This window comes from Hemitrygon akajei, chromosome 1 (genome assembly GCF_048418815.1).
Source record: "Hemitrygon akajei chromosome 1, sHemAka1.3, whole genome shotgun sequence".
NCBI lineage: Eukaryota > Metazoa > Chordata > Chondrichthyes > Myliobatiformes > Dasyatidae > Hemitrygon > Hemitrygon akajei.
In genome coordinates this window covers 195,999,140-196,025,876 of record NC_133124.1, presented here as the reverse complement: position 1 = coordinate 196,025,876, position 26,737 = coordinate 195,999,140, and the positions used below count along the sequence as shown (strand labels likewise).

Here is a 26,737-nt window from a genome sequence, read left to right as displayed (position 1 = left end):
ATGAGTTTATACTTCAGAACCTTCAGTTTCCAATATTCTGCAATGTCAGTGCACAATTATTTTCAAAGTTTAATTTCAGAAGTTTCAGAAATGCGAACGAGGTGCTGAGTTCAATGTTTAATGGAATGAATAACCTCGTTATTTTTTTTTATTCAACAGACCACGTTCAGGTAAGACTTTCCGGTAGTGCAGATCCATGTGCTGGAAGACTGGAGATATATTACCATGGATCCTGGGATCTAGTTGATGCTAACGTGGTATGTAGACAACTAGGTTGCGGTTATGCTTTGGAGGAAAAAAATCTTGTTATCTGTGGACGAAGCACAGGAGAAATTTGGCTGGATGAAATGAGATGTTTGGGTAATGAAACGAAACTCTGGAATTGTCCTTCAGCGCCGTGGGGCCAACATGACTGCAGCCATAAGGAAGATGTGACAGTGGAATGTTCCGGTAAGCGTATTTTCATTATGCTGATTTTCTGCAAAGTTTTATTGATGTCTTCACTCTGGAGATTTTTGAAACGTCTTTCGGAACACATTAGGGTTATTGAAACATAAACATAGAAATCTACAGCAGATTATAGGACCTTCGGTCCACAATGTTGTGCCGACCGTATAAACTACTCTACAATTTCCCTACTGTGTAGCCCTCTATTTTTCGAAGCTCCATGCGCTTATCTCTACCATCGACACTGTCAGTGAATGCCATGCAACCACCACCATTACACGTATAATACTGGCTAACTTGTGTAATATTTCCGCTCTGCATTTTGAAGCTAAAACAGATGACATGGTGCATCCAATTACCTTCAACAGGTGTGTGACACCCAAAAAGCCTTATAGTCTTAGTAGCAAGTAAAATGAAGAGGTGAATGTGTTGCACAACGTCAACATAACTAATTGCAGAAAACGTATAAATTAATGTAGCATTGAGGGTAACTGGTTCGAATTACGCCCTATTCTTTTGCTAGGTGTGTTGCTTATTGCAAATCTGTCTGCTGTATACTGTTGGCCAGGAGACTCTGCTTATCTTTACCTGGAGGTAGAGAACTGTATTGAACTTTCCTGACCCAATGAGATAAACAAACAATTGACTTGTTAACCCTTACCTCTTGGAATCCGGAGCACACAGAGCAAAGCAGTACATTACAGGGAACGCATAAGCTCCTTACACACAGCGGCGGTATTAATCCAGGGGGGGGGGGGGGGGGGGGAAACAACAACAAGTAGGAAAAAAAAACAGTTCTGTGGCAGATTGGAATGCGCAAAAATTGAAATACCTAACTCTAGATAATACAATATTGATTTTGGAAGATTACTTGAAACCTAATTCTTTCTCAAACTTCTTTTGCATTTGATTGCTACAGTAAGGGGAGCTAAGGTATAAAACCAGTAAGTAGGTGTGGAATGGCGTTGTTAATTATTAGGAGACAAGAAGCTCATCGGAACGACGCATTTGAAAGCAGATGTTGATCACACGATTAAACTGTGAAAGGGATAACAAATTGTTAACAACGTCAATAATACCCGCAAGATGTAAGAATCGAAGGAGTGCAACAGGGTCTTTGCGAAAACCGCAAAGACTTGGTTCTGGATGGAAGGAATTCAATAGAGTCGCTTCTGAAGCACTTGCATCAGAGAGCGCCCTATAATCCAATAGGCGGATTCTGCAGATTGGACACTGAGTGAGCAATTCTCTCGAAAGAATGTGGCGTGCCTCATTTTTTATGAACGTTTGCAGCGACCTATACCGTTTATTTCCCATTAATTATTTTTGCAGCACTGCTCATTCTCACCATAACGTCCAGAGCCGGAAAACTACTAACGCCTGTTCCTCATTTTCACTCAAACCATCCTCAGATTCAATGCCTGATCCTTTGCAAAACCGGTGAAGTGCAACACAATTTCATTAATAGTATCACGTTTCTGTACCTACATATTCCGTAATTAAATAGAATATAGTTCTTCTGTTGTTCTCTGATTTCCTTATCCGTCCGCACCTTACTTATCCTTTTGAGAGTTCCCTGCGTTCGCAGGTTTTTTAAGGTATTACAAATATCTATCACGTGCTTTTTTGTTTTACAAAAACAAGATAAGTTTGCTGTGCTATGAAAGCGTTGGTCGGACCTTTGAATTAACTGCTTTGTTGTCAGAACACAAAGAAATGCGCCTGGTGAATGGAAATCATAGCTGTGAAGGGAGAGTGGAAGTGCGGTATAATGGGAGGTGGGGAACAATCTGTTCCGACAAACTGGATAAAACGGCTGCGAGCGTAATTTGCAAGCAAATGAAATGTGGAACCATGGAATCTATTCAATATGACTACCAGAAGTATGGAAAAGGATCTGATCCAATATGGCTGGATGAAATAGAATGTCTCTCTCACGAGTCGACTCTTTGGCAGTGTCATGCAGAACCTTGGGGGAAACACGACTGTCAACATAACGAAGATGCAGGTGTTGAATGTAAAGGTAACAGATGAAGTTCAATTTTCTGGCAATTTGCATTATAAGCGTAGATTTAAAAATAAATAGACAACATTTTTCTCTTGTCATCAGAAACAAAAATACTGGAGAGGTCCAGTCTAAAGGCCTGTGAAGCACGCTATGTATCTCAAACAGGTAATCTGTGCTACAAGTTACAATGGGAGTTTATCGGTTTAAATTCAGTTTCGGTGTTATGATTAATACAAAATAAATGTGTTTTTGTTTTCGTGTTAGAACTACCGTTGCGTCTTTCTGGCGGCAACACCAATTGCTCCGGAAGATTGGAGATACAGTCCAATAACATCTGGGGCACGATATGTGATGATACCTGGGGTATAGCCGATGCCAATGTAGCGTGCAGGCAGTTGGCCTGTGGCTCTGCCCTTTGGACTGTCGTGTCGGATAAAGAACACCAGGGTGTCGATGATATTTGGCTGGATGAAGTGAATTGCAAAGGAAGTGAAGCATTTCTGTCCAGTTGCCCTTCCTCTCCACTCGGTCAACATGACTGTGATCATAAGGAAGATGTCTTTGTTGTTTGTTCAGGTAGGTGTCCTTAGACAAATTCCATGTTTTCTTCAATTTATTGGTAAACGTCTGAATCATAAACAAGTGGAAAATAAATCCAAAAAGATGAAGTTATTAATATTTCTCCAATAATTCTCTTCACAACAGAGTCCGCACTTCACACTGGTTCGACAAGTTCAGGTATTTGATATTATGCATTTTCCGTTTATTCGATCTCGAAAGTAATTTAACAGTACTAATTTTCCTCTGTTACTATTTGTCAGTTCCAAAAGAATTGAGCTGTTAACTGAGCGGTGAACATATCTGCCAAAATACGTATTGTACAACCAAGTATTTGGATCAGAAAGATGTAAAATTCTTAAAACTAATATATACAGCTCCTGCCAAATAGCTCGGTGAGATTAAGTTACGAGGACATAGGGGTGATTGGCTATTTATTGAGCATTCATAAAGTGGTTTGAAAAAAGTGTTCTTATAGAAACGTTGAAGAATTTCTACTGCACATTCGGTAAATGATTATTGAACTTTGTGTGAATAGTGACAATTAAATCATATTATTTGTGGGAACCAATCTGCGACGTGGAGAATAGGTGTCTCTTAGTTCTTTGATACGTTAAAGCAGAGCTATTTGCTATTTTATAAGTTCATTCTGAAGTCATCTGGATGAGTCCCATGCAGTGAATTTTGATCAGTATTATAATTGCAAGAAAACCCAACACCATAGTCCGGACAGTGGAATTTAATACCTCCCTCGAACACTATATCCTTGATTTCTGGCCAGCAAAACTCGTAATCGAACCACTAATGCTCCACAACTCAGTGTCCTCTTCCCCTATCGTGCTTGTACTTTCGGTGCTGCATGGCCAGATACAGCTCTAACTCCATTTACAAGTTCTCTGAACATACCACTGTAAAAAAAAAGACATATCACGACAACGGGAAGTCAGTGTACAGGAAGGGGATTGGAGGCGATGTAATAAAGTGTGATTAAAATAAAAATTTTCACCAAGGTCTTCAAAATAAACGAGGTTATCGGTGACTTCAGAGCTGAGTTATCTTTACATTAACAATACTTAGAGTGAGGGGGTGTGAAAGTTTCAAGATACGAGTTGTGAACATCTCCAATAGTGTATTGTGCGCAAACCATGCAGAGAGGACGGCTCAGAATGCTCAACACACCCTCTATTTCATCAGGATATTAAAGGGATTTGCACATCCCTATCGGCACTTAACAATTATTAAGGAAGCATCGGAGGAATTATCCTAACTGGATCCATAGGGGCTTGCTATCGCCCCGCTACCATGGGCATAGAGCAGCTATGGATGCTCAGCAGATCAGGGAAAACATTATCCCTTCTATAGATCTGACTTACCTTCTCGCTGTATACCGTAAAACCATGCGGTATAATCACAGCTCCCACCAACCACATGAATTAATTTATCAATGAACCATGACACAAATGTTGGATAAGCCTGAAAGCAGGATCAAAAATAGCTTCTAAAACGCTTGTATAAATATTTAAATAGATGCCTAGTTACAAAAGTATCGAATCCAATTTACTTCGTTATGATCTTGCTCTTTATTGTATACCTGCACTGCATTTTCTCTGCAGCTGTTGCAAATCTTATGTCTTCAGTTATTGTTTTATCTTCCCTCTCACCACATCATGATGTTAGCTACATGGCCAGTATGTAGGACAGACTTTTCCCTGTATTTCGATACACATAACAACAATACATAAGTTCCAATTTGAATTCCGGAATCTTCACTTTTCGCCAGCTTGATCCCGAGACGGAAGAATTGAATAGACGGCGCATGTCTTTCCACTGCCTGTGAAATTGCCTGTATGGATCTTCATGGAAAGTGTGCTGTGAGTCTGGCTGGTTTGGGAGCATATTTTTGTATGAAGTTCTGCTCCGCGCTGTTGGTTATACGGTGGTATTGGGGGTAAAACTGCAGCTTCCCCGTGTCTTCTGCGTTTATCGCAATGCAGCACGGAGAAGAATGTAACAGTTTCACAAAAGCACAATGGATCGCATAACTGCAGTGCAGTGATTGGGGGGGGGGGGCGGAAAGAAAATGAACGAGCAATCAAGTACTTAGAAAGTTAAGTTTTAATGTCATACCCTGTATTCTTATTGTCCTGAAATCTAAAGACCACCCCCCGCACACACACACACACAGACACATATGTGTATGCTTGACGGAATGGTATGTTTTCGAGGAGGTCGATTGTGATCATGCAAGTCATTCAACCTGTTTGCAGTACTTGCTACTCTCAGTGATATTTCCAAGTGGTTGTGCAGAAGGAGGAATTCAAAATTCAGGGATGCACAGGGATGCTAAAAAAGCCATGGCGAACATTCTTGTTAAAACAACCTTTTTTCCTGACAGGCCGAGATTTAATTTCGTCTGGAAAGAATGTTGATCATATTGTGAGATAATTTTGTATTGGGGGATTGATCGAGTGGCATTGTATTGTTTAATATTACGAGGAAAGAAATGCCATGCAGCGTCGGGAGGCTAGAACGAATTTAGACGGACATTCGGCACAGAGTGTTCGCTAAAATGAGTTAACATAACATCATGTTTAATTAGCAGATTATCATCCGTTGCCTGGACAAGTACAATTCTTGCTAAAATAACTGACCATTTATTTATTTATTCAAGATGTCCTCCGCACTCCGTGTGTACATGGTATCAATAACCCTTACCTAATATGTAACTGTTCATTGGTCCTCATATTTTGAACAGCTCATTCTGGTCATTTAAACAGATTATCCTGTTCGCGACACACAATATATTTTCAGAGCTATTGGACTTCCACCTGAGAGACATCCACCATTGGATTTTAAAAAAAAAAATCTCCATAATTCTCCCATCGTGACATTTGCTTCATTTGCCTTTGTCATTCTGACTTTCGATGACGTATTTTCTAATGTTTATCGGTTTTCTTCCATCGTGTCCATTTGCAAGCTTGCTTTTTCTGCAGCATTATCACCCGTTATTTTACACGACGTATTTGACATCTTTCCATAAATCTTATCCTCCGAGTAATTCCGCATTTTGCAGATCTTCTTCGGTAATTGATAATAAGCATTTCTCTTTGAAATGTCTTACCCTTAACGTTACAACATCTGTTTTAACGTATCTAATGAATTTGTGTTTCAGTATTGGAAAACAAGTTCTCCTCCGTCTTGTTTGCTGTCTGCGTCACGTTTGGAATCGTTGTTGTGGCGAGTTATTCACAATGATGATAATAATGCGGAGAAGAGGTAAGATTCAAAGCTTTATACTTTATTATTTTTCAGAATAATATTGCAAATTTCGTTAAGAGTAATGGATGCAGATTTTTTTTTTTTTTACAGACAGTCATGTTATTATCCCGTAGAATACAGGTGGTATCCACTTCTGTGTAGTAATAATACCGTCTCATAGTTAGCAATGTAGTTTACCAATACGGTGGAACAACAATGGCAAATATGTTTTATATACCCAGACGGCAGCCTGCATGCAGTCTTTCTACTGTTACTGTAATTAGCCCATATTTACAAATTATATGCATAACGATGACGAAATTTTCAAAGTTCCCGTTCATCAACAGTCATATATGATTGTTGTCCATTTTTAGTTTTAATACCAAGAGGTTAATACTTCAATTTGTATCTTGTAAATGAACATGGTTTTCCGAACTCTCACCTTCAACAGGCGAAGTGTTTAGAGGCAGAGCTTCACCTCAAATCTTTTACCAAGCAATTTAATGAAGAAATTGAGAATATTCCCCGCATCAATAAACATGAATCATGCACACAATTCAGGTATGTCTTGCTTCTTTCATTTACATTTCAGGAAGTAAACACAGTCCTCTAGCCATACCGGCACAAGAAAATCAGAAATACCACTGAAAGATAACTAAACGTCCTTCAAAGTTGAAATGAAAAGAATTAGAGAAATAGAGAAATGAAATGTCTGACGACAAGATGTGTGTTGGCCAGAGCCAAATTCAAAACATTAGCTTATGGCGTTTATGGCGGAGGGTAGCAAATGCTCTACGTATTTTATTACAAAATAAATCTTCTTCCTTTCTTTCTTCTTTCATAAAACTAAAGCACTGTGGAGACCAGGTAAATTCGTACAATGTTCCTCTTGCGGGATGGAGCAAGGCAAGGTGGCATTTAGCGTCCGTGGGCGACTGCATTTGAAAGAAGCTCATCAAACTGCAGTTTGCTGCAGACCGTGCAAAGGAAATGGAGCGGAAATGGGAGAATTCCAAATTATGAGCGAGGCTGAGGGGCTGATCGGCGGAAATTACATGTAGGTAGTTACACCTAAGGGGCAGGACGCAGGTAACTGGCTGACCTTCAGAAAGGAAAATGGAGATGATTAGCCAATGCAGGGTACCTACGACACTGCTCTCCTCAACAACAGTGATACTAATTTGGACATTATTTGGCAGGAATGACTTTTCAGGGGAAAGGCATACTGGCCAGTTCTCTGGCAGTGAGTGTGACTCTGTAGCTTAGAAGTAATGGAAGAGGAGGAGACGCCCTGCACTGCTGGACGATTCATTTGGTTAAGTAATCAGACAGATGTTTCTGGCTACGTGAAAGATATTGTTATTTCCCAGGTGGCAGGGTCACGGACATCTGTGATAAACTCTACATAATTATAAAGTGGGGATTAGGAGAGTGAGCAGCCAAAGGTCATGATCAACATCTGTTTGTTAAGAAGTGTGATCAGGGTCCTACAAAGAGTGCTTACGGAATTAGGAGATGAGTTAAAGGACAGAAATTCGAGAGTTGTGATCTTAGGATTTGTTACCCGTGGCACGTGCTAGTAAGACAATTAATGTGAAGATAATACCGAAGGAACGGCTTGAGAGTGCTGAAAGGTGGTGAGGTGTTTGTGTGTTGTGGTTTAAATTACACTTATAGGCGGATGCGAGCTAGGGCAAAAGAGCAGATGGTGGAGTGGGTGACGGGAACGAAGTTGTTGAAAGTCAAGAATCGAAAGACTAACCATGTTCTAAGTTGCTAATATTTAAATCAAAGAAGTATGTAAGGAAACACTAATGAGCTTAGGGTACGGACCAGCACATGGGTCGATGACGTTATTGTCTTAGTGAAACTAGATGCGGCACGGACAGGGTCTTCACTCACTGTCCCAGGATTTTATTGACTTAGTCTTGATAGTACAGCAGTAATTAATGGGGGAGTTGTGATATTACATATCAGAAAATGTCTGCTCGACTGCTGAGGAAATATGACTGAAGCTATTGTACAAAAAGGACGTCAACTTTAATAATTTTTAACACAGACCATCCGACATTCAGCCGTATTAGAGCAGGAGAGAGAGAGAGAGAGAGAGAGTGAGAGAGAGAGAGAGAGAGATGAGAGAGAGAGGAGGAGAGAGAAGAGAAGAGAGAGAGAGAGAGAGAGAGAGAGAGAGAGAGAGAGAGAGAGAGAGAGAGAGAGAGATGAGAGAGAGAGGGGCTCAGAATGCTGCAAGAGCATATGGCGATGATAGCAGGAACTTTAAAATTCCCACTTATTCATTGGGATCCTCATAGTGGAACATAGCCTAATGGAATAGTTGTCAAATATAGGCAGGTGTCTTCCCAATTAGAGAGAGCGAAACACTTGATCTCCTATTAGGGATGAGGCAGGACAGGTGTCAGGTGTTTGTGTCCTGGAAAACTTTGCATCTGGTGATCATAATTCCATTATTTTCAATATAATCGCGCAGAATGGTAGATGTGATCATCGTGTTGAATTTCTAATTTGGGCAAAGAATAATTTCGATGGTGTAGGAAAGAATGTGGGAAGTGTCAATTGGAATAGGTTGTTTTCTTGCAAAGGCATACCTTTTAAATGGGAGGATCTCAAAAGTGATATTCTGAGAGTTCCAGACTGGTTATTTGTCCGATAGAATAAAAGGCAAACGCCTAACATATTTGCGGGGAAATTAATAATCTGCCTCCAGATAGGAAAAATGTACTACTGGAGATAGGAGCAGCTCTTTATTTTCTGTCTGGGTATCAATATCGATTTTTCATTTTGATTCACAAATGCTCCCCTACCCCAACAACTTCCTCTGTACACAACTCTGCCATTTTACCTTTTTCCTCATCTGCCGCTGGCTTCTGATACCACTTACCCCTTCCTTCTCCTGTGGGTCCACTCTCCTTTCCTATCAGATTCCCATTTTCTCCAGCAGTTGCCCTTTTGCACCTACCTGGCTTCATATACCACCCCCCAGCTAACCTCCTCCCCCTCCCTTCACATTACAACTCCGTCATCTTCCCGTTCTTCGGAGCCCTGAAGAAAAATCTTCATTTGAAACGTAAATGATGTCAGACATGTTGAATTCCTCCTGTATTTTGTGTGTGTTGTTTTGGATTTCTAGCATCTGCAGACTTGCTCGTGTGCATAATTGTTAAAGTTTGGAGAAAGGATCAGATGGATGTCAAAGGAATTTTGATACAGGGATGGCTGTCGGTTCGTGAAACGTTCTGCTGGGGGTAGTTGTAGCAGCAGATAAACCAGGCACATTTAAGAGACTCATAAAAACATAGAAAAAAGTAAATGGAAGACCATGCTGGAAGGAATGGGGTGGACAAAGCGTCTGTACTGTACTGTAATATTCTATGTTCTCTACTGGAGATTCTGATAATACAGTCCATCTGGAGTGCTGGAGGGAAACCATTCGCTGATTGAGCTGCAGTGGAGAACTGATATTGCTCGCAGTAGTGCCCTTATCCATCTTTAAAAAATCAATCATACTCTATCAGTTTATGTCATTGCTGTCTCTAGTTCTTCATCGTATTACAGACATTCCTTTCCTGCTCTCGTTAACCCAGCGCATCTACTCTGCACTATTTGCACCAGCCGTGATTCTCAGTTTTCTGACTGCGATCAAACTAGTCCTCACACGAAGGGTCCACACACTACTGTCCACTGAGATGATGAAGGATTTATGAATTCTGTCCTGTAGATGAAATAAATCTCTCTATCAGCTATCTCCTTCGTTGACTTTTGATTCTATTGATGCCATTAATCAAATCGAATATTACAGCAGTGATGCATTTACCAGGATGTAATGAAGGGAACTCTAGCGTTCAAGGTTGGTGCAAGTTTCTTTGTGGTGTTATTTTTTTTTTCTTTATTTATCCGTCCTAATGGCAGAGATCATAACTTGAACAAGACAGTTTTACTGGCATTATGACTTTTAGTGATAAGACATGTCGAACTTTGCAGGGATTTTCGTTATTTCATGTTTGTGTCTGCAGACAGGCGAGCAATTGAATTGAATGCTATGTCTTTATTCATTTCCTTTTGGGATAATAAGAGAACAGTTTTAGTACACGATAACTTGTTCAAAGCCAGCACACTGATAAAGATCCGTCCTCTCATCAGAATGCCATTCTCCACGTGGAACGAAAAGAATATCTGTCATCTAGCAGGGCGCTGAGTACAACATCTATTTTCAGGAATATCGATTTAATTCTTGATTCTCCCTAGATCTGGTTCACAGCATATATGATGGCGTTGAGCGCAGAACCATTGATTCTCCCGATGCTACAATCCTTATTACCCGACGTTGCGGACGATCCTGTGATGCACAGAGTTGCCGATAATGACCTAGAAAATGAAGGTAAGTTCAGCTCCTTTATATGCGGACGAAGCAAAATTCTCGGTAACAAAACATTGATCGTCTTATGCTTTTGACGCATTCAACGTTATGTCTATATACTGATTATTATAAATACGTGTCCTGGGGACACAAGTTCCCAGCAATTATAAATTTCACCTTGGAACATCAAAACTTCCAGACCTTTCAGTCCCAAGAGGCGTCGATAGCTCGTTCAGATACTTCAAATATTCACCATGAAAGTATTGTCCTTGTATCTGTTCACTGTTTCTGTACCGTCAGTTCCGAATTTATAATATTAATTGAAATCTGTTGAAATTAGGGTTCACGTAGTTGCTCATTTCCTAGACGACTTTCCTACACGGCAAGAAGTATTCTGTAAATAATATTTTAATTTTGAATCCTAATAATTAAATACAGGATAACATTTTATAGATTTGTCCTAATATGATCGTGACGCATTATTGTATTTTCAGTATGAGGAGACTAATACATTCAGTCAAAGTTGCCCTAAGCCTTCGAATTTCGTCACTGAAATAAAAAAAAATGACAGATAGTACTATTTTGTAATTCATTTCCACTCTTAACTTAACCGCTTAATCCATCAAACTTTGTTTTATTATCTCAGGTAAATTATTCTGAACTCCACGATCCATTATTCTAATGCGAGTCTTGAAGAGAATGGAAATACTCCGAATAGACTATCCGTTCATCTCTAAAGAAATATGAGCATGTTGATCGTCACGTTTTTGGTTTCCTCATGCAATAATACCCATAGCAGAAAGGTTGGGGTGATTTTGTGACGTTTGTTTTCTCTCTTAACATATAACTTGCAAGAAATCCATGTTTATTCAGCTGAACTGAAAGAAATCTTGTGTAATTAAATGAAAATCAGTGTTTTACGTCATAAGCCTCATAGTATACTATATGGTTCTTAAATATATTCAGGGTGTTCAGAAGAATGGTTTTATGGTTTTATCGCTCTTTATTTTGTTTGTGGCTGCTGCCAGTCGTAGTTTCCTTTTACCTTGCTCCTTGAAAGTTTCAAACAAATAAAATAAATGTATAATTTTACGAATAATTTGATTCTTATTCATGTTATTAATGAGTTCATATTTTGTCCTAAGCTTGTCATAACCACGGATTTGTCAGTGCAGTGGATAGGCCAATGCGCGGTGAATATGCACGTTTCAGCTAATTAGTAATCACTGTGGAAGTATTTAACTCCAGTCATTCCGTCTGTGTATTTGTCCAGACATGGACACAGCACCGCAAGCTTCGTTGCCTGTTACTGTGACTGTGAACTTAGACTGTTGTGTGAACTGTGGACTGTGAACTTAGACTGTTGTGTGAACTGACTTTGAAGACCAATTGTTTCGTTCAATATTTAATTCTTTTTTTTTCATCTGCAGAGTAGGCTTAGTTTCCATTAAGAGTTTAAGTTAACTGCGACGTTTAGCCTAGCGTTTATTTTCTTTTCCCTTTAACACTCTTCGCATTAAAGTCTGTGAACTATCGACCTGCTTCAGTGTCTCTCAGTCCGCTCTGGGGCCATATCCGTACCTGGTAAACAAACCTCATGTCAGGGCCAGCAGCATGCCGATTGCGGATTACTTCTAATCCGAGCAAAAGATACATGGTATTATAATATTCCTTTTGATGATGATTCTGATGTCCCGGCAGAGCTGTGTGAATGAAGTAACAAAGTTGCAATCAGCAGTTTCAGGGTAATATGAGTGAAAGTAAGAAATCTGGAAAACGATGTCGATTATCATAAGGGCGCGATCGAGAGAGAGAGAGAGAGAGAGAGAGAGAGAGATGAGAGAGAGAGAGGAGAGAGAGAGAGAGAGAGAGAGAGAGAGAGAGAGAGAGAGAGAGAGAGAGAGAGAGAGAGAGAGAGAGAGGAGGGGGGGGAGAGAAAAATTACAATTTTCGCTAAACATAATAGCCGAAAGAGATTTTTCTATAAAGGTAATCGTTTCTACTTCGAATCAGGGCAAGAAAATGATGGAGATGTTGGTTAATTCTAATATAATTTAAATCTGCAATTGCATTAAGTCAAGTCTCGATATTCTCCCTTACCTTGATTGTGGATATTATCAGAATCAGAAGTAAGAGTAAATGGAGGCGCGACGCAGCCCGCAGCGGCCACTCTGGGATGAATATTTGGTATCTGTGAAGTTGGATGACGTGTACAATCCTGGCTTGATGGAGACGGGACGTGAGAAGCACGGAGGAACATCTGGTGAAACTTCTGAAATGTCCGTTTCGCTGCCGCTGCTACAGTACGATCGAAAAGTCTCCGGAGAGGAAGGCCCCGAATCCATGGCTATGTCTGTTGCCTGGCGACCGGGGTCGGGGTCGAAGCACTCGGCAGTGATGGTGCTCGGTACTCGGTGTCGGAGGGCTGGTCGGAAGCTCGAAGGTTTCGGACAGACTCAGAGTTGGCTGTGGTCAGATGCTTCCAGTGTGCTGCATTGGCAAGTTTGCGGCACTGGAGCTTCATTGCAGGAAGGGAATTTCTTCCTCCTACCGTCTGCGTGAGATGATGGACTATCGGGGACTTTGAGACTTTTTTTTTCTTTTTATACCGTGCCCATGGTCTGCTCTTTAACAAATTAGGGTTTTGCTTTGCACTGTTGGAACTATATGTTAATACTTATTTTGTTTTTGTCAGTTAGTCTTGGTCGGTCTTTTGGTTCTGTGATATCATACTATAGGAACATTATATCATTTCTTAATGCATGCATTACTAAATGACAATAAAAGAGGACTGAGTTTCCGCATAGTCTAATATAAATCTACAATTAGGTTTATTATCACCGGCAAGTGTTGTGTAATTTATTAACTTAGGGGCTGAATGTCAATGCAATACCTAATATAGAAGAAAAGTAATGAAAAAATATTATTATTTTAATAATAATAAAAAATAGAGTAAATCAACTCCAGTATATTTATATTGAATAGACTAAACATTTGTGGCAGAGGCAGAAATTATATTTATTTAATAAGTGAGTAGTGCCCACGGGTTCAATTTCCATTTAGGAATTGGATGGCAGAGGGGAGAAGCTGGTCCTGAATCGCTGAGTGTGTGCCTTAACGCTACTGTATCCCCTACCTGATGGTAACAGTGGGAAAACCCATGCCTTCGGCGCTGGTGGAACTTAATAATGGGTGCTGCCTTTCTGAGACACCGCTCCTTGAAGATGCCCTGTGTAATTTCTAGGCTAGAACGCAAGATGGAGCCAATTATATTTACAACCCTCTGCAGCTTCTTTCAGTCCATGCCAGAAACAGACCAGAAATGCAGCCTGTTTGAATGCTCTCCATGACATATCTATAGAAGTTTTTGAGGGTACGTTGACATATCAAAGCTCTTCAAACTCCTAATGAATTTAGTCTCTGTCTTGCCTTCTTTGCAACTGCATCAATATGTTGGGACCAGGATAAGTGCTTAGAGTTCTTGACACACAGTAACTTAAAATTCTCACTCTCTCCACTTTATATCCCTCTATGCAGATTGGATTGTTTTCCCTCGTCTTACTCTTTCTGAAGGCCTCAATTAGCTCTTGCGGCTTGCTGACGTTGAGTGCAAGATTGTCGCTGCAAAACCACTCAACTAAGTGGCGTATCTGGCTCCTTTACACCCCTCATCTCCACCTGAGATTCCACCAACTATGGTTGTATCATCAGCAAATTAATAGATGATATTAGAGCTATGCCTAGTCACACAGTCCATTGTTATCGACAGAGTGGAATAGTGGGCTAAGCACACACCCCTGAGGTGCACAAGTATTGATCGTCATCAAGGTGGAGATGTTATCACCAATCCAGACAGATTTTGGTCTTATGGTTAGGATGTCGAAGAACCAATTGCAGAAGGGCGTATAAAAGCCGAGGTTTATGACTTCTCAATCAGGATTGCGGAAAATGTGGTATTAAATGTTAAACAGTAGTAGATTACCAGCATCAAGATGTATATATGTGTATTGCCCAGGTGGCCTAAGGCCGTGTGAAGAGCCTTTGAGATTGTATCTGCGATTAACGTACTGTGCCGATAGGCAAATTGCAATGGGTCCAGGTTTTTGCTGAGACAAGAGTAAAGTCCAGTCATGACCAACTTTTGAAAGCATTTCATCATTGTAGATGTGATGCCTACTGGGCGATATACATCAGGGTAGCTTACATTATTATTCCTAGGCACTGGTATAGATGTTGCCCATTTGAAGCAAGTGGGAACTTTCGCCTGTAGCAGTGAGAGTTTGAAAATATTCTTGAATACTCCCGCCAGTTGGTTGGTACAGGTTTTCAGAGCCTTAAGCTGTACTGCACCGGGGCCTGCCGCCTTGCGAGGGTTTACCTTCTGAAAGACAGCTTAACATCAGCCTCTGAGGTAGAGATCACAGGGTCTTCGTATGCATCAGGTATCTTCACAGCTCTAGTTATATTTTCCCTTTCAAAGCAGGCAGAGACAACATTGAGTTCATCTGTTAGTGAAACATCACTCTCATTCATGCTATTGGGTTTCGCTTTGACCCAGGACACAAGAATAGTGGAACTTATGCTTCAATTTTGACTGTTACTGCTCATAGAAACATAGAGGAATAGAAAGTCTCCAGCAGGAAGACTGGCCCTTCAGCCGACAGAACTGTGCCGAACATATCCTTACTTCAGAAATTACCGAGGTTTACCCATAACCCTCTATTTTTCTCAGCTCCATATAACTATCCAGGTGTCTCTTAAAAAGCACCATCATATCCGCGTCCACAACCGTCGCCGACAGCTCATCCCATGGACTCACCACACTCTGCATAAAAAAAACTTACCTCTGACTTCTCCTCTGTTCGTACTTCAAATCACTTGAAAACTGTGCCCTCTCGTATTATTCACTTCAGACCCGGGGGGGGGGGGGGACTTTTATTATCCACACGATCAATGCCTCTCATCAACTTATACACTTTTATCAGAACACCTGTCATTCTCCGTCGCTTCAAGGAGAAGAGGCTGAGCTCACTCAACCTATTCCCATAAGGCATGATCCCTAATCTAGGAAAATCACCTCTGCACCCTTTCTATGGTATCCACGTCCTTCCAGTAGTGAGGCGATCAGAACTGAGTACAGTATTGCAAGCGTGCTCTGACCAGGGATCTATATATCTCTCGGATCTGGAACTCAATCCCACAATTGATGAAGGCCAATGCACCGTATGCCTTATTAACCATAGAGTCATCCTGCGTTGCAGTTTACAGTGTACAATGGACTCGGACTGCAAGATCTCTCTGATCCTCCACACAGCCAAGAGGCTTACCATTAATACTATTCTTCCATAATATTATAGTTATTATAACTATTATAATACCAAAATGAACCACTTAACAGTTATCTGGGTTGAAGACCTTCTGGCATCCTATCGATTTCCCTCACTGTCCGGTCCATAGACTCCAGACTCTGGGTTTTCTGGCTGTCCCTTGACTCATTTGGTCTTAATTGTAGACACCTGATTCTCGTCTTGGGGTCTGGAATATAAGTGCCCTGGGGTCGACGGTGGTGGCTGGGTTGTCTGGTCCGTATCCTGTCCTTGTCTCTGGGGGGTTTGTCTCGTCATTATCGTGTCCTTGCCTCTGTGTGGGTTCGTCCCGTCGGTATCCTGTCCTCGCCTCGTGGGGTAAGACAGGTCGTCCTTGTCGTTACCCTACGGTGGGATCTGTCCCTCCCGGTCCTTGCCTCCGTTTGGTAAGTCCGGCGATCATTGCCGTTATCCTGAGGCTGGACTGTTCTCTTCCGTCCCTCGGTAGCACTGCCGGCTACCCAGGCCTGAAGCCCTGCTGGCTACCAATGCCCGAAGCCATGCCTTCAACCTACGTCTGAAGCTTTGCCCTACGACCTGTGTTTGGAGCCTTGCTTCGCCTTCCCTCGCCTTGCCTCTACCTGGAGCCTTGCCTCGCCTTGCCTCTGCCTGGAGCGTTGCCTCGCCTTGGCTCTGTCCGGAGCCTCGCCCTGTTTGGAACTGTCTATCGGTTTCAACGCTTTCTCTAGGTAGTTGCGGTCGTTTTGCCGCTACCTAGCTTTGAAAACTCTCTCGTCGTGTTCAGCGTTCTGTGAAATGATTGCCGGGGCTACGTCCTGTATCCAAGGAGGGTTCCCAGATCTGTGTTCTTTGTAATGAGTCCCTGCCCTACGTCCTGTACCCAAGGAGGGGTCCAGGCTCAGTGTTCCATGTTTCTGTCTCTTCCTCGACTCTGTGTTCTGCGTTCCTGTTCTCCCTCGGCCAAGGCTCTAAGTTCTGCGTTCCTGCTTTCCCTCGATCAAGTCAATGTGTTCTGCGTTCCTGTTCCCCCTCGACCAAGGCTCTGTGTTCTACGTTCCTTCCCCCACGACCAAGACCTTGTATTCTCGTCGTGTCATGTGCCTCACCCAGTCCAGGATTACCTTGCCCAGCTCGGTGCTGGGGTTCCCTTGTGCTGTCCATGAGTATCACGTCCAGTCCTGTTGCCTCTCCTCGTCCTGTAGCCTCGTATTGTCCACGCCTGTTTCTGGAGCCTGATACTGAGTCAAGACCCAGGCTCTATTCCTTGTCCAGTCTCTGGCTCGGAGTCCAAGCCCAGTCCCATGGTTCCCAGTTCCATGTCCTGGTTCCGCTATCATCGTCCTCGCTATCCGGAGTCCTTGTCTCGTCCGGGGCCTGTCTCGTGTCCAGCGTCCTTTCTTCCTCTCTTCCCGTGCGTCTTTCTCACGCTTAGTCCTGTTCCTGTTAGTTCAGTGTCTGTGTCTTGCGTTTGGGTCTATCCCAACGCCCTCCCTATGACATATACAGCACAGCTATGCCCTGCATTTATCAGTGTGTTTTGTCACATCCACAAAAATATTAATCAAGCTCGTAAGGTACGATCTGCTTTGACAAAGCCATGCTGACTACTCCTGATCATATTATGCTTCTCCAAATGTTCATGACTCCTGCTTCTCAGGATCTTTTCCATCAACTTAACAACCACTGACGTAAGAGTCACTGGTTTATAATTTCCTGGGCTGTCTCTACTCCTTTTCTGGAAGAAATGAACAACATCCACAAGCCTCCAATTCTCCGGAACTTCTCCGGTCCCTGGCAATCTCCCCCACCTCCCTCCCCCGTCCTCCCACAGTAGCCTAAGGTGCATCTCGTTTTGTCGCGATGACCTATCCAAATTGACGATTTCCAAAAGCTCCAGCACATCCTCCTCCTTAATATCTATATGCTCAAGCAATTCAGTCCGCTATAATTCATCCCTATAATCAGAACGATGCTTTTCCGTATTGAATACTGAACCAATGTACCTCTGCTCTCTCTCCTCCGGTTCCATACACTATTTTCCACTGTCACACATGATTGGTTCAATTTTCTCACGTTTTATCGTCTTGCTCTTCACATACTTGCAGAATGCCTTCGGGTTTTCCTTAATCCTGTAGGTCAAGGCATTCTTATGGGCCCTTCTGTATCTCCTAATTTCATTCTTAAGTTTCTTGCTGCTACCTTATAATCTTCTAGATCTCTATCATTACCAAGTTTTTGAAACTTTCGTAATCTTTTCTTTGTTTTTTTTTATTAGATTTACAACAGCCTTTGTGCACCAAGTTTATCGTACGCTTCCATCCATTCCCTGTTTCATTGGAACGTACCTATGTGGAACCCCACGCAAATATCCCCTGAACATTTCCAACATTTCTTCCTTACGTTTCCCTGAGAACATCTGTTTCCAATTTATGCTTCCATGTTCCTGCCTGATAGTCGCATATTTCCCGTTACATCAATTAAACGTTTTCCTAAATTGACCCTTCCTAACCCTTTCCAATTCTACGGTAAAGGAGATAGAGTTGTGATGCATTTCTCCAAAATGTTCTTCCACTGAGAGATCTGGCACCTGACCAGGTTCATTTCCCAATACCAGCTCAAGGACAGCCTCTTTTCATGTAGGCTTATCTACATATTCTGTCAAGAAACCTTTCTGAATAGACCTGAAAATCTCCACGCATCTAAAACCCTTGTTTTCGGGAGATGCCAATCAATATTTTGGAAATTAAAAACTCCCTCCACGATATCCCTTTTATTATTACACCTTTCCAGAATTTGTCTCCCTATCTGCTCCTCGATGTCCCTGTTACTATTGGGTTATCTGCAAAGAAAACACCCAGTGGAATTATTGACCCCTTCCTGTTCCGAACTCCCACCCACTGAGACTGCATAGAGTATCCCTACATGTTTTCCTCCTTTCCTACAGCTGTGAATCTACCTTTGATCAAAAGTGCCACGCCCCCATCTCTTTTGCCTCCCTCCCTGTCCGTTTTGAAACATCTAAAACCAGGGACTCGAAGTAACCTTTTCTGCCCTGAGCCATCCGAGTCTCTGTCATGGCCAAGACATCATAGCGGTCTCGTCCCGAAACGTTGACTGCTCATTTCAACGGATGCTGCCCGACCTGCTGTGTTCATCCAGCTTTTGTACGTGTTGATCATAGCTCTAAGTACTGATTCATGCTCTGAGCTGATCCGCGTTGTTCATAACTCTACTTGTATTAAAAGAGACACATCTCAAAACATCGACTGGTGTGTGTCTCTTTTCTATCATCAGCCTATCCTTCCTCTCGAACTGTCTACAAGCTTTCTCTAATTGTGAGCCTACCGGCCCTAAATGCGGTTGGTTAATGCATCACTTCAGTTCGGTTCCCACCCACCGTCCTGTCCCCCCCCCCCAGCAGTTCTGGTTTAAACTCTCCCCAACAGCCTATCCAAACTTTCCCACCAAGATATCGGTCCCCCTCGGATTCAGGTGCAACCCATCGTTTTTGTACATATCACACCTGTCGCAAAAGAGGTCCGAAAGACCCAGCAATCTGAATATCTGCCCCCTGCTCCAATCCCTCAGCCACGCATTTATCCTCCACATTCTAATCCTATTCTCACTGGCACGTGGCACAGACAGTAATCCCAGGATTGCGACCTTTGAGTTCCTGGTTCTCAACTTCCTTCCTATCTCCCTGTCGTCTGTTGTCAGGACCTCCTCCCTTTTCTTAACTATGTCGTTGGTACCAATATGTACCACGACCTCTGGCTGTTCTCCTTCCCGCTTCCGGATATCGTGTACGCGATCAGAGACATCCCGGACCCTAGCATCTGAGGGGCAAACTACCATTCGTGTTTCTTTTCCGCGTCCACAGAATTGTCTCTCTGACCCCCTAACTATAGAGACCCCAATCTCTGTTGCCCTTATTTGCCTTTCCCTTTCACTATTATTCTGAGCCACAGGGGCAGACTCTGTGCCAGGATGCGGCCATTGTTGCTTCCCTGTGGTAGACCGCCCCGACCCCCCAGCAGTATTCAAGTTGAAATATTTACTGTGAAGGGGGACTTCCACGGGTGTAATCTCATGTATATGACTTTTGCCCTTTACTCTCCTGACTGTTACCCACATCTCATCAGTTCTTGAGCCCCTGGTGTGACGACTTGCATGTAGCTCCTATCAGTAACCTCCTCATTCTCCCTGACCAGTCGAAGATCATCGAACTGCATGTCCACTTCCCAAACTCGGTCTCTAAGGTGATGCATCTCGACGCAACCGGCGCAGATGTGTCCATCCAGCAGGTTGGGAGTCTGTAGGACTGCACACACCTGACACACAGCACAGAATACCGGCCTCACACACGGTTCCTGTCTGTATTCTTCAAAAAACAACTGACCTCCGTTCGACCTGTTAAGGTCTGAGCCCTGTTAAGCCAAAGCCCCCAACTCTGTCAACCACTATTCCATTGCCCTCTCTTCTGTCACCCGCTATGTAAAGATGTCTTCTTTTTAAACTCTTATCGCGGTTCAAACTGACTGACGTGCACGTGCCTGCGCAATCGTGCCTCGATCAAACCGCTGAATAACTGTCTCCTTTTAAACTCTTCTCACAGTTCAAACTAGCTGACGTCCACGCGCTTGCGCAGTCGTGCCTTGATCAAGAAAAACAAAGCAAGTAATAACTTGCAAACTCTGCTAGATTTGTCATACGTCCGATGTCGGCTCCAAACTCGTTCGAAGTTGTCTCTGCGCCCTTGAAATAGCACTCCGCAAATCATACCTGGTTTTGTAATACAGACTGAGTTGCCAAACCTGAATGCCACAGATCATCCACGGCTTTTGGTTTGGAAATATATAGTAAGACTTTGCAGGCACACACTCATCCACACAGACTGTAATGAAGTCGGTAACAACCGCAACATATGGATCCAAATTCGAAGATAAGTCCCTAAACACAGGCCAGTAAACCGATTCAAGGCAGTCCTGTAGGGGCTCCTGTGCTTCCATTTTCCATACCTTCTTGGTCCTCACCACTGTCGCTGCATTCTTCAGTCTCTGCCTTTACTCAGGGAGTAGAAGTACAGCTAGGTAATCAGACTTCACGCAGTGAGAGAGTGGAATAGCACGGGAGACGTTCTTCGTGGTGGTGTAGCAATGGTCAGTGTGTTGTTTCCTCTGGTATTGCAAGTGATCTGTTGATGGGAATAGCTTCGTGATTCATTCAGTCTGGCTTGATTAAAACCCCCAAAACGATGGTGAAGGCGTTAGGGCGCGCCATTTTATGCATGTTAAAATCATTGCTCAGATCATCCAAAACTTAATTGAAATTAGCCAGACGTGGAACGTATACCGGTATCAAAATGATCTCAGAAATCTCCCGTGTGAGGTAAAATGGACGGCACTTAACTGCCAGATACTCCAGGTCTGGTGAACAGTATTGGGAGAGCTCCGATATATCTGTGCACCGAGGAGGGTTGATCATGAGTATAATGCTTTAGAGAGACTCTCTAAATCTATTCGCACGCTGTATAGAAAACCCATCGATCGGAATCTCTGCATCTGCCACAGAAGGTCTAACTGCTATTCCCTGAAACAAAGGACAAACTGAAACTAGCTCTGAGATCACCGAATTTATTCACGAGGCTACATGTTTTCCAGCCAGTTTTGTTGGTATTGGCAGTTTAAATCCCTGTTTCCATAAACGCCGTTGCATCCCTGACCTGCATCCACGTTTCCTATGTGGAATCCGGTAAGGAAGCTGTCCAGTAGCAGCATTATGTCCATCAGTTTTAAGCAGCGATAAAGCTTTGTAAAATATTAACTCGTCTTTGTCGACTGTACTGACGTTTCATCGTATCTATTGAGAGTTCCGATGCTACATGAGTTGCCTGGAGGTTCCGCGGAACATTTCTGTAATCACATGACCTTCCCTTTGATCAATGAACTTAATGATTGAGATATCATTTCAAAATATAAAACAATGGAGTTAGGGCGTTCACATCCGAAGCTTCAATGAATAATCCGATTAATTTAAATATGAGACATAAAAAAATATTCGATTCATGTCTGTCATTGGCATTCCCAATTGCCTTAACTTTTAAGCTGATAATCATCACTGTGCATCAATGACAATGCAACATTTCTCAGAAATCACGTTTTCTTTTTTTAAAACTTTTTTTATTGTTTTCAAATAGTTACAGAATAAATGTGTATGAAAAAAATGTGTCACCCAGCCCCCCTCCCCTTAATCCGTCCCCCCTAACATCCCTATTAAAAAAATAAGAAAGAAAAAAAAAGGAATGCCTGGATATTGGAGGATCCCCACATGTTCCATGGAGTTCGTAATAACTTTAGTATATATATATTTATTTTTTTCCCCAAGTAACCAATTATTTCATCTTCGGAGCACCTATATATTTAATCCTGTCTTTTGTAAATAAGGGCGCCAAATTTTCAAAAATGTTTCATATTTATTTCTTAAATTATAAGTAATTTTTTCAAGTGGAATACAACCATAAATTTCGTTCTTCCAACGATCTATACTTAGATATGTATCCGATTTCCAAGTCACTGCAATAGCTTTTTTGGCTACTGCCAATGCAATTTTTATAAATTCTTTCTGATATTTATTCAATTTGGATATCGGATTTATCCCTTCAATATTACCTAGTAAAAGTAATATTGGGTTGCGTGGAAGTTGTATTCCAATAATTTGTTCCAGTAAAACTCTTAAATTTGTCCAAAAAGGTTGAATTTTAGAGCAAGACCAAGTAGAATGTAAAAACGTACCAATTTCTGGTTAGATCGGAAACACTGATCAGATAAATTTGGGTTCAATTTATTTATTTTTTGTGGTGTAATATATAGTTGATGTAAAAAATTGTATTGCACTAATCTTAATCGAACGTTTATTGTATTTGTCATATTCTCAGAACATAGTCTTGACCAGTTTTATTTTCAATTTTGATATTCAGATAGATAGATAGATAGATAGATAGATAGATAGATAGATAGATAGATAGATAGATAGATAGATAGATAGATAGATAGATAGATAGATACTTTATTCATCCCCATGGGGAAATTCAACTTTTTTTCCAATGTCCCATACACTTGTTGTAGCAAAACTAATAACATACAATACTTAACTCAGTAAAAAATATGATATGCATCTAAATCACTATCTCAAAGCATTAATAATAGCTTTTAAAAAGTTCTTAAGTCCTGGCGGTTGAATTGTAAAGCCTAATGGCATTGGGGAGTATTGACCTCTTCATCCTGTCTGAGGAGCATTGCATCGATAGTAACCTGTCGCTGAAACTGCTTCTCTGTCTCTGGATGGTGCTATGTAGAGGATGTTCAGAGTTTTCCATAATTGACCGTAGCCTACTCAGCGCCCTTCGCTCAGCTACCGATGTTAACCTCTCCAGTACTTTGCCCACGACAGAGCCCGCCTTCCTTACCAGCTTATTAAGACGTGAGGCGTCCCTCTTCTTAATGCTTCCTCCCCAACACGCCACCACAAAGAAGAGGGCGCTCTCCACAACTGACCTATAGAACATCTTCAGCATCTCACTACAGACATTGAATGACGCCAACCTTCTAAGGAAGTACAGTCGACTCTGTGCTTTCAAATCACTTTCCCATTTTTGTCTTGACTTATGGACTCCTTGTTTAATTGCCTGTTTTTGAATCAAATTATACATACAAGAGATAATTTTTTTAATCTTTCCTTTTTGAATTAAAGTTTCTATTTCGTTGGTTTTCGGTAGTAACATTGACCTAACTTTTCTCTTAAATAAGCCCTTAGTTGAAAGTAACAAAAAAGAGTGTTGTTTGATACTATATATTTATTCTTTAATTGATCAAATGACATTAATATACCTCCTTCAAAACAATATCTTATATATCTAATCCCTTTTTGAAACCAATTATATAAAAGTTTATTATCCATTGTAAAAGGAAGAAGTCTATTTTGAATTAATGATCTCTTTGCTAATAAGGATTTCTTTGTCTCATCGTCAACATTTATCTTATTCCATAAATCAATCATTTTTTTTAATATAGGAGAGTCTTTCTTTTCCCGTATCCATTTAGATTCCCATTTATATATAAAGTCTTCCGGTATGTTTTCTCCTATTTTATCTAGTTCTATTCTGATCCTTGCCGGTTTATCTTTCTCAAAAAAAGACGCAATAAATCTAAGTTTATTTGCTTTATAATAATTCTTAAAATTTGGAAGTTGTAACCATCCTAGCTGAAATTTCCATGTCAATTTTTCCAACGATATTCTTGACATCTTACCTTTCCAAAGAAACTTCCTCACATATTTATTCAGCTCTTGAAAAAACTTCTGGGGTAATTGTATTGGTAGTGTTTGAAATAAGTATTGTAATCTAGGGAATATATTCATTTTTATGGTATTTACTCTACCTACTAATGTTATTGGTAATACCATCCATTTATCAATATATTCTTGATTTTTATCAATAGTGGTAAATAATTTAATTTGTATATGTTCTTTATATCATTATCAACTCTTATACCTAAATATTTTATACCATTTGCCGGCCATCTAAATTGGGTTATTGATCGACATTGATTATAGTCTCCTTTAGTAAGAGGTAAAATTTCACTTTTATCCCAATTTATTTTGTAACCTGATACTTTCCCATATTCTTCTAATCTATAGGATAATTTACGCAACGATTGCAATGGGTTTGTTAGATAAAGCAGAACATCATCAGCAAATAAGTTAATCTTGTATTCTTCCTGGTTAACTCTAAAACCCTTAATATCTGGGTCTATTCTAATCAATTCAGCTAATGGCTCTATCGCCAACACAAATAAAGCAGGTGATAATGGACAACCTTGCCTAGTTGACCTTGTTAACTGAAATGGTGTTGAAATTTGACCATTTGTCACTACTTTAGCTTTGGGATTAGTATTTAAGTTTTTAATCCATTTTATAAAAGATACTCCTAATCCGTATTTTTCCAATACCTTAAATAAAAAATCCCACTCCAATCTATGAAATGCTTTTTCTGCATGTAAAGCAACTGCCACGCTCATTTCCTCCCTCTTCTGTGCTAAATGAATTATACTAAATAAGCGAGTTACATTATCTGCTGATTGTCTATTTTTAATAAATCCTGTTTGATCCATATGTACTAATGTTGGTAAGCATTTAGATAATCTATTAGATAAGATTTTTGTTATTATTTTATAATCAGTATTTAATAAAGAAATCGGTCTATATGATGATGGCTTAAAAGGATCTCTATCTTCCTTTGGCAATACTATTAAAATGGCTGTCGAAAGAGATTCTGGAAGTTTATGCGTTCTTTGCGCTTGGTGTATTAACTCCATAAGAGGAGGAATTAATAAATCTTTAAACTTTTTATAGAATTTAGGCGGAAAAACCCTCTTCTCCTGGAGATTTATTACTTTGAAGTGATCCTAGGGCTTCTTCGACCTCTTTCAATGTAAAAGGCATATCTAATCCCTTCTGTTCTTCCGTATTTAATTTTGGAAGAGTTATTTGTGATAGAAACCTTTCTGTCTTGACATTGTCATTTTGTGATTCTGATTTGTACAACTCAGAGTAAAAATTCTTAAAAGCTTCATTAATTTCTAAAGGTTTATAAGTAATTTTATTTACTCTTGTTCGAATTGCATTTATTTTTTTAGAAGTCTGATCTGTTTTTAGCTGCCATGCAAGAACTTTATGTGATCTTTCACCTAGTTCATAATATCTTTGTTTAGTTCTCATAATTGCTTTTTCTGTTCGATATGTTTGGAGCATATTATATTGTAACTTCTTGTTAATAAGTTGTCTTCGTTTTTCTTCTGTCATATTTCTTTGGGATTCTTTTTCTAATTTTGTAATCTCTTTTTCCAATTGATCTATTTCTATCATATATTCCTTCTTAATTTTAGAAGTATAACTTATTATCTGACCTCTCAAGTATGCCTTCTCTGCTTCCCACACTATAAATTTATCATCAACTGAATGTGAATTTATATTTAAAAAGAACTGAATCTGTTTTTTCATAAAATCACAAAAGTATTGACGTTTTAATAAAATTGAATTAAATCTCCACCTATAAACTGATTCCTCTTTATCTATCATTATCATTGTCATTATTAAAGGAGAATGATTAGACAATATTCTTGCTTTATATTCCACATTTTTCACTCTATCTTGAATATTCGTTGATAATAGGAAAAAATCTATCCTTGAATATGTTTTATGTCTATTTGAATAAAATGAATAATCTCTTTCTTTTGGATTAATTCTTCTCCATATATCAATCAGATTTAAGTTTTTCATCAATGATAGAGTTAATTTTACTGCTTTTGGTTTTGTAACAACCTTTGTTGATCTATCTAAAACTGGATCTAGACAAAAATTAAAATCTCCACCTATTAATATTTTATCATGTGCGTTAGCCAAATTCAAAATGACCTCCTGTATGAAGTTTACATCATTTTCATTTGGTGCATAAATGTTCATAAGGGTCGATAGTTCTGAAAAAATTTGACAGTGTATAATTAGATATCTCCCCGCCGAATCAATTAATAAGTTTTGTATTTCAATTGGTAGATTTTTGTTAACCAAAATTGCAACTCCTCTCGCCTTTGAATTAATTGAAGCTGCAATAACATTTCCAACCCAGTCTCTTTTTTTAATTTCTAATGTTCTATGTCTGTTAAATGAGTTTCTTGTAAAAAAAAACTATATCTGTTTTCATTTTTTTAA

The 26,737-nt window shown here is 40.4% G+C and overlaps 1 protein-coding gene across 1 annotated transcript in view; it reads left to right on the top strand.

Moving 5' to 3' along the window:
* Positions 1-13,213, top strand: part of LOC140728813 (scavenger receptor cysteine-rich domain-containing protein DMBT1-like) — a 30,129-nt gene extending 16,916 nt beyond the window's left edge. Inside the window, exons 6-12 of the mRNA XM_073047822.1 lie at positions 160-450; positions 2,153-2,470; positions 2,558-2,620; positions 2,720-3,031; positions 6,186-6,250; positions 10,535-10,667; positions 12,951-13,213. Of these exons, the coding sequence (XP_072903923.1) occupies positions 160-450; positions 2,153-2,470; positions 2,558-2,620; positions 2,720-3,031; positions 6,186-6,250; positions 10,535-10,667; positions 12,951-13,213 (1,445 nt within the window). The remainder of the gene's footprint in view (positions 1-159; positions 451-2,152; positions 2,471-2,557; positions 2,621-2,719; positions 3,032-6,185; positions 6,251-10,534; positions 10,668-12,950) is intronic.
* The last annotated feature ends 13,524 nt before the right edge of the window (positions 13,214-26,737 follow it).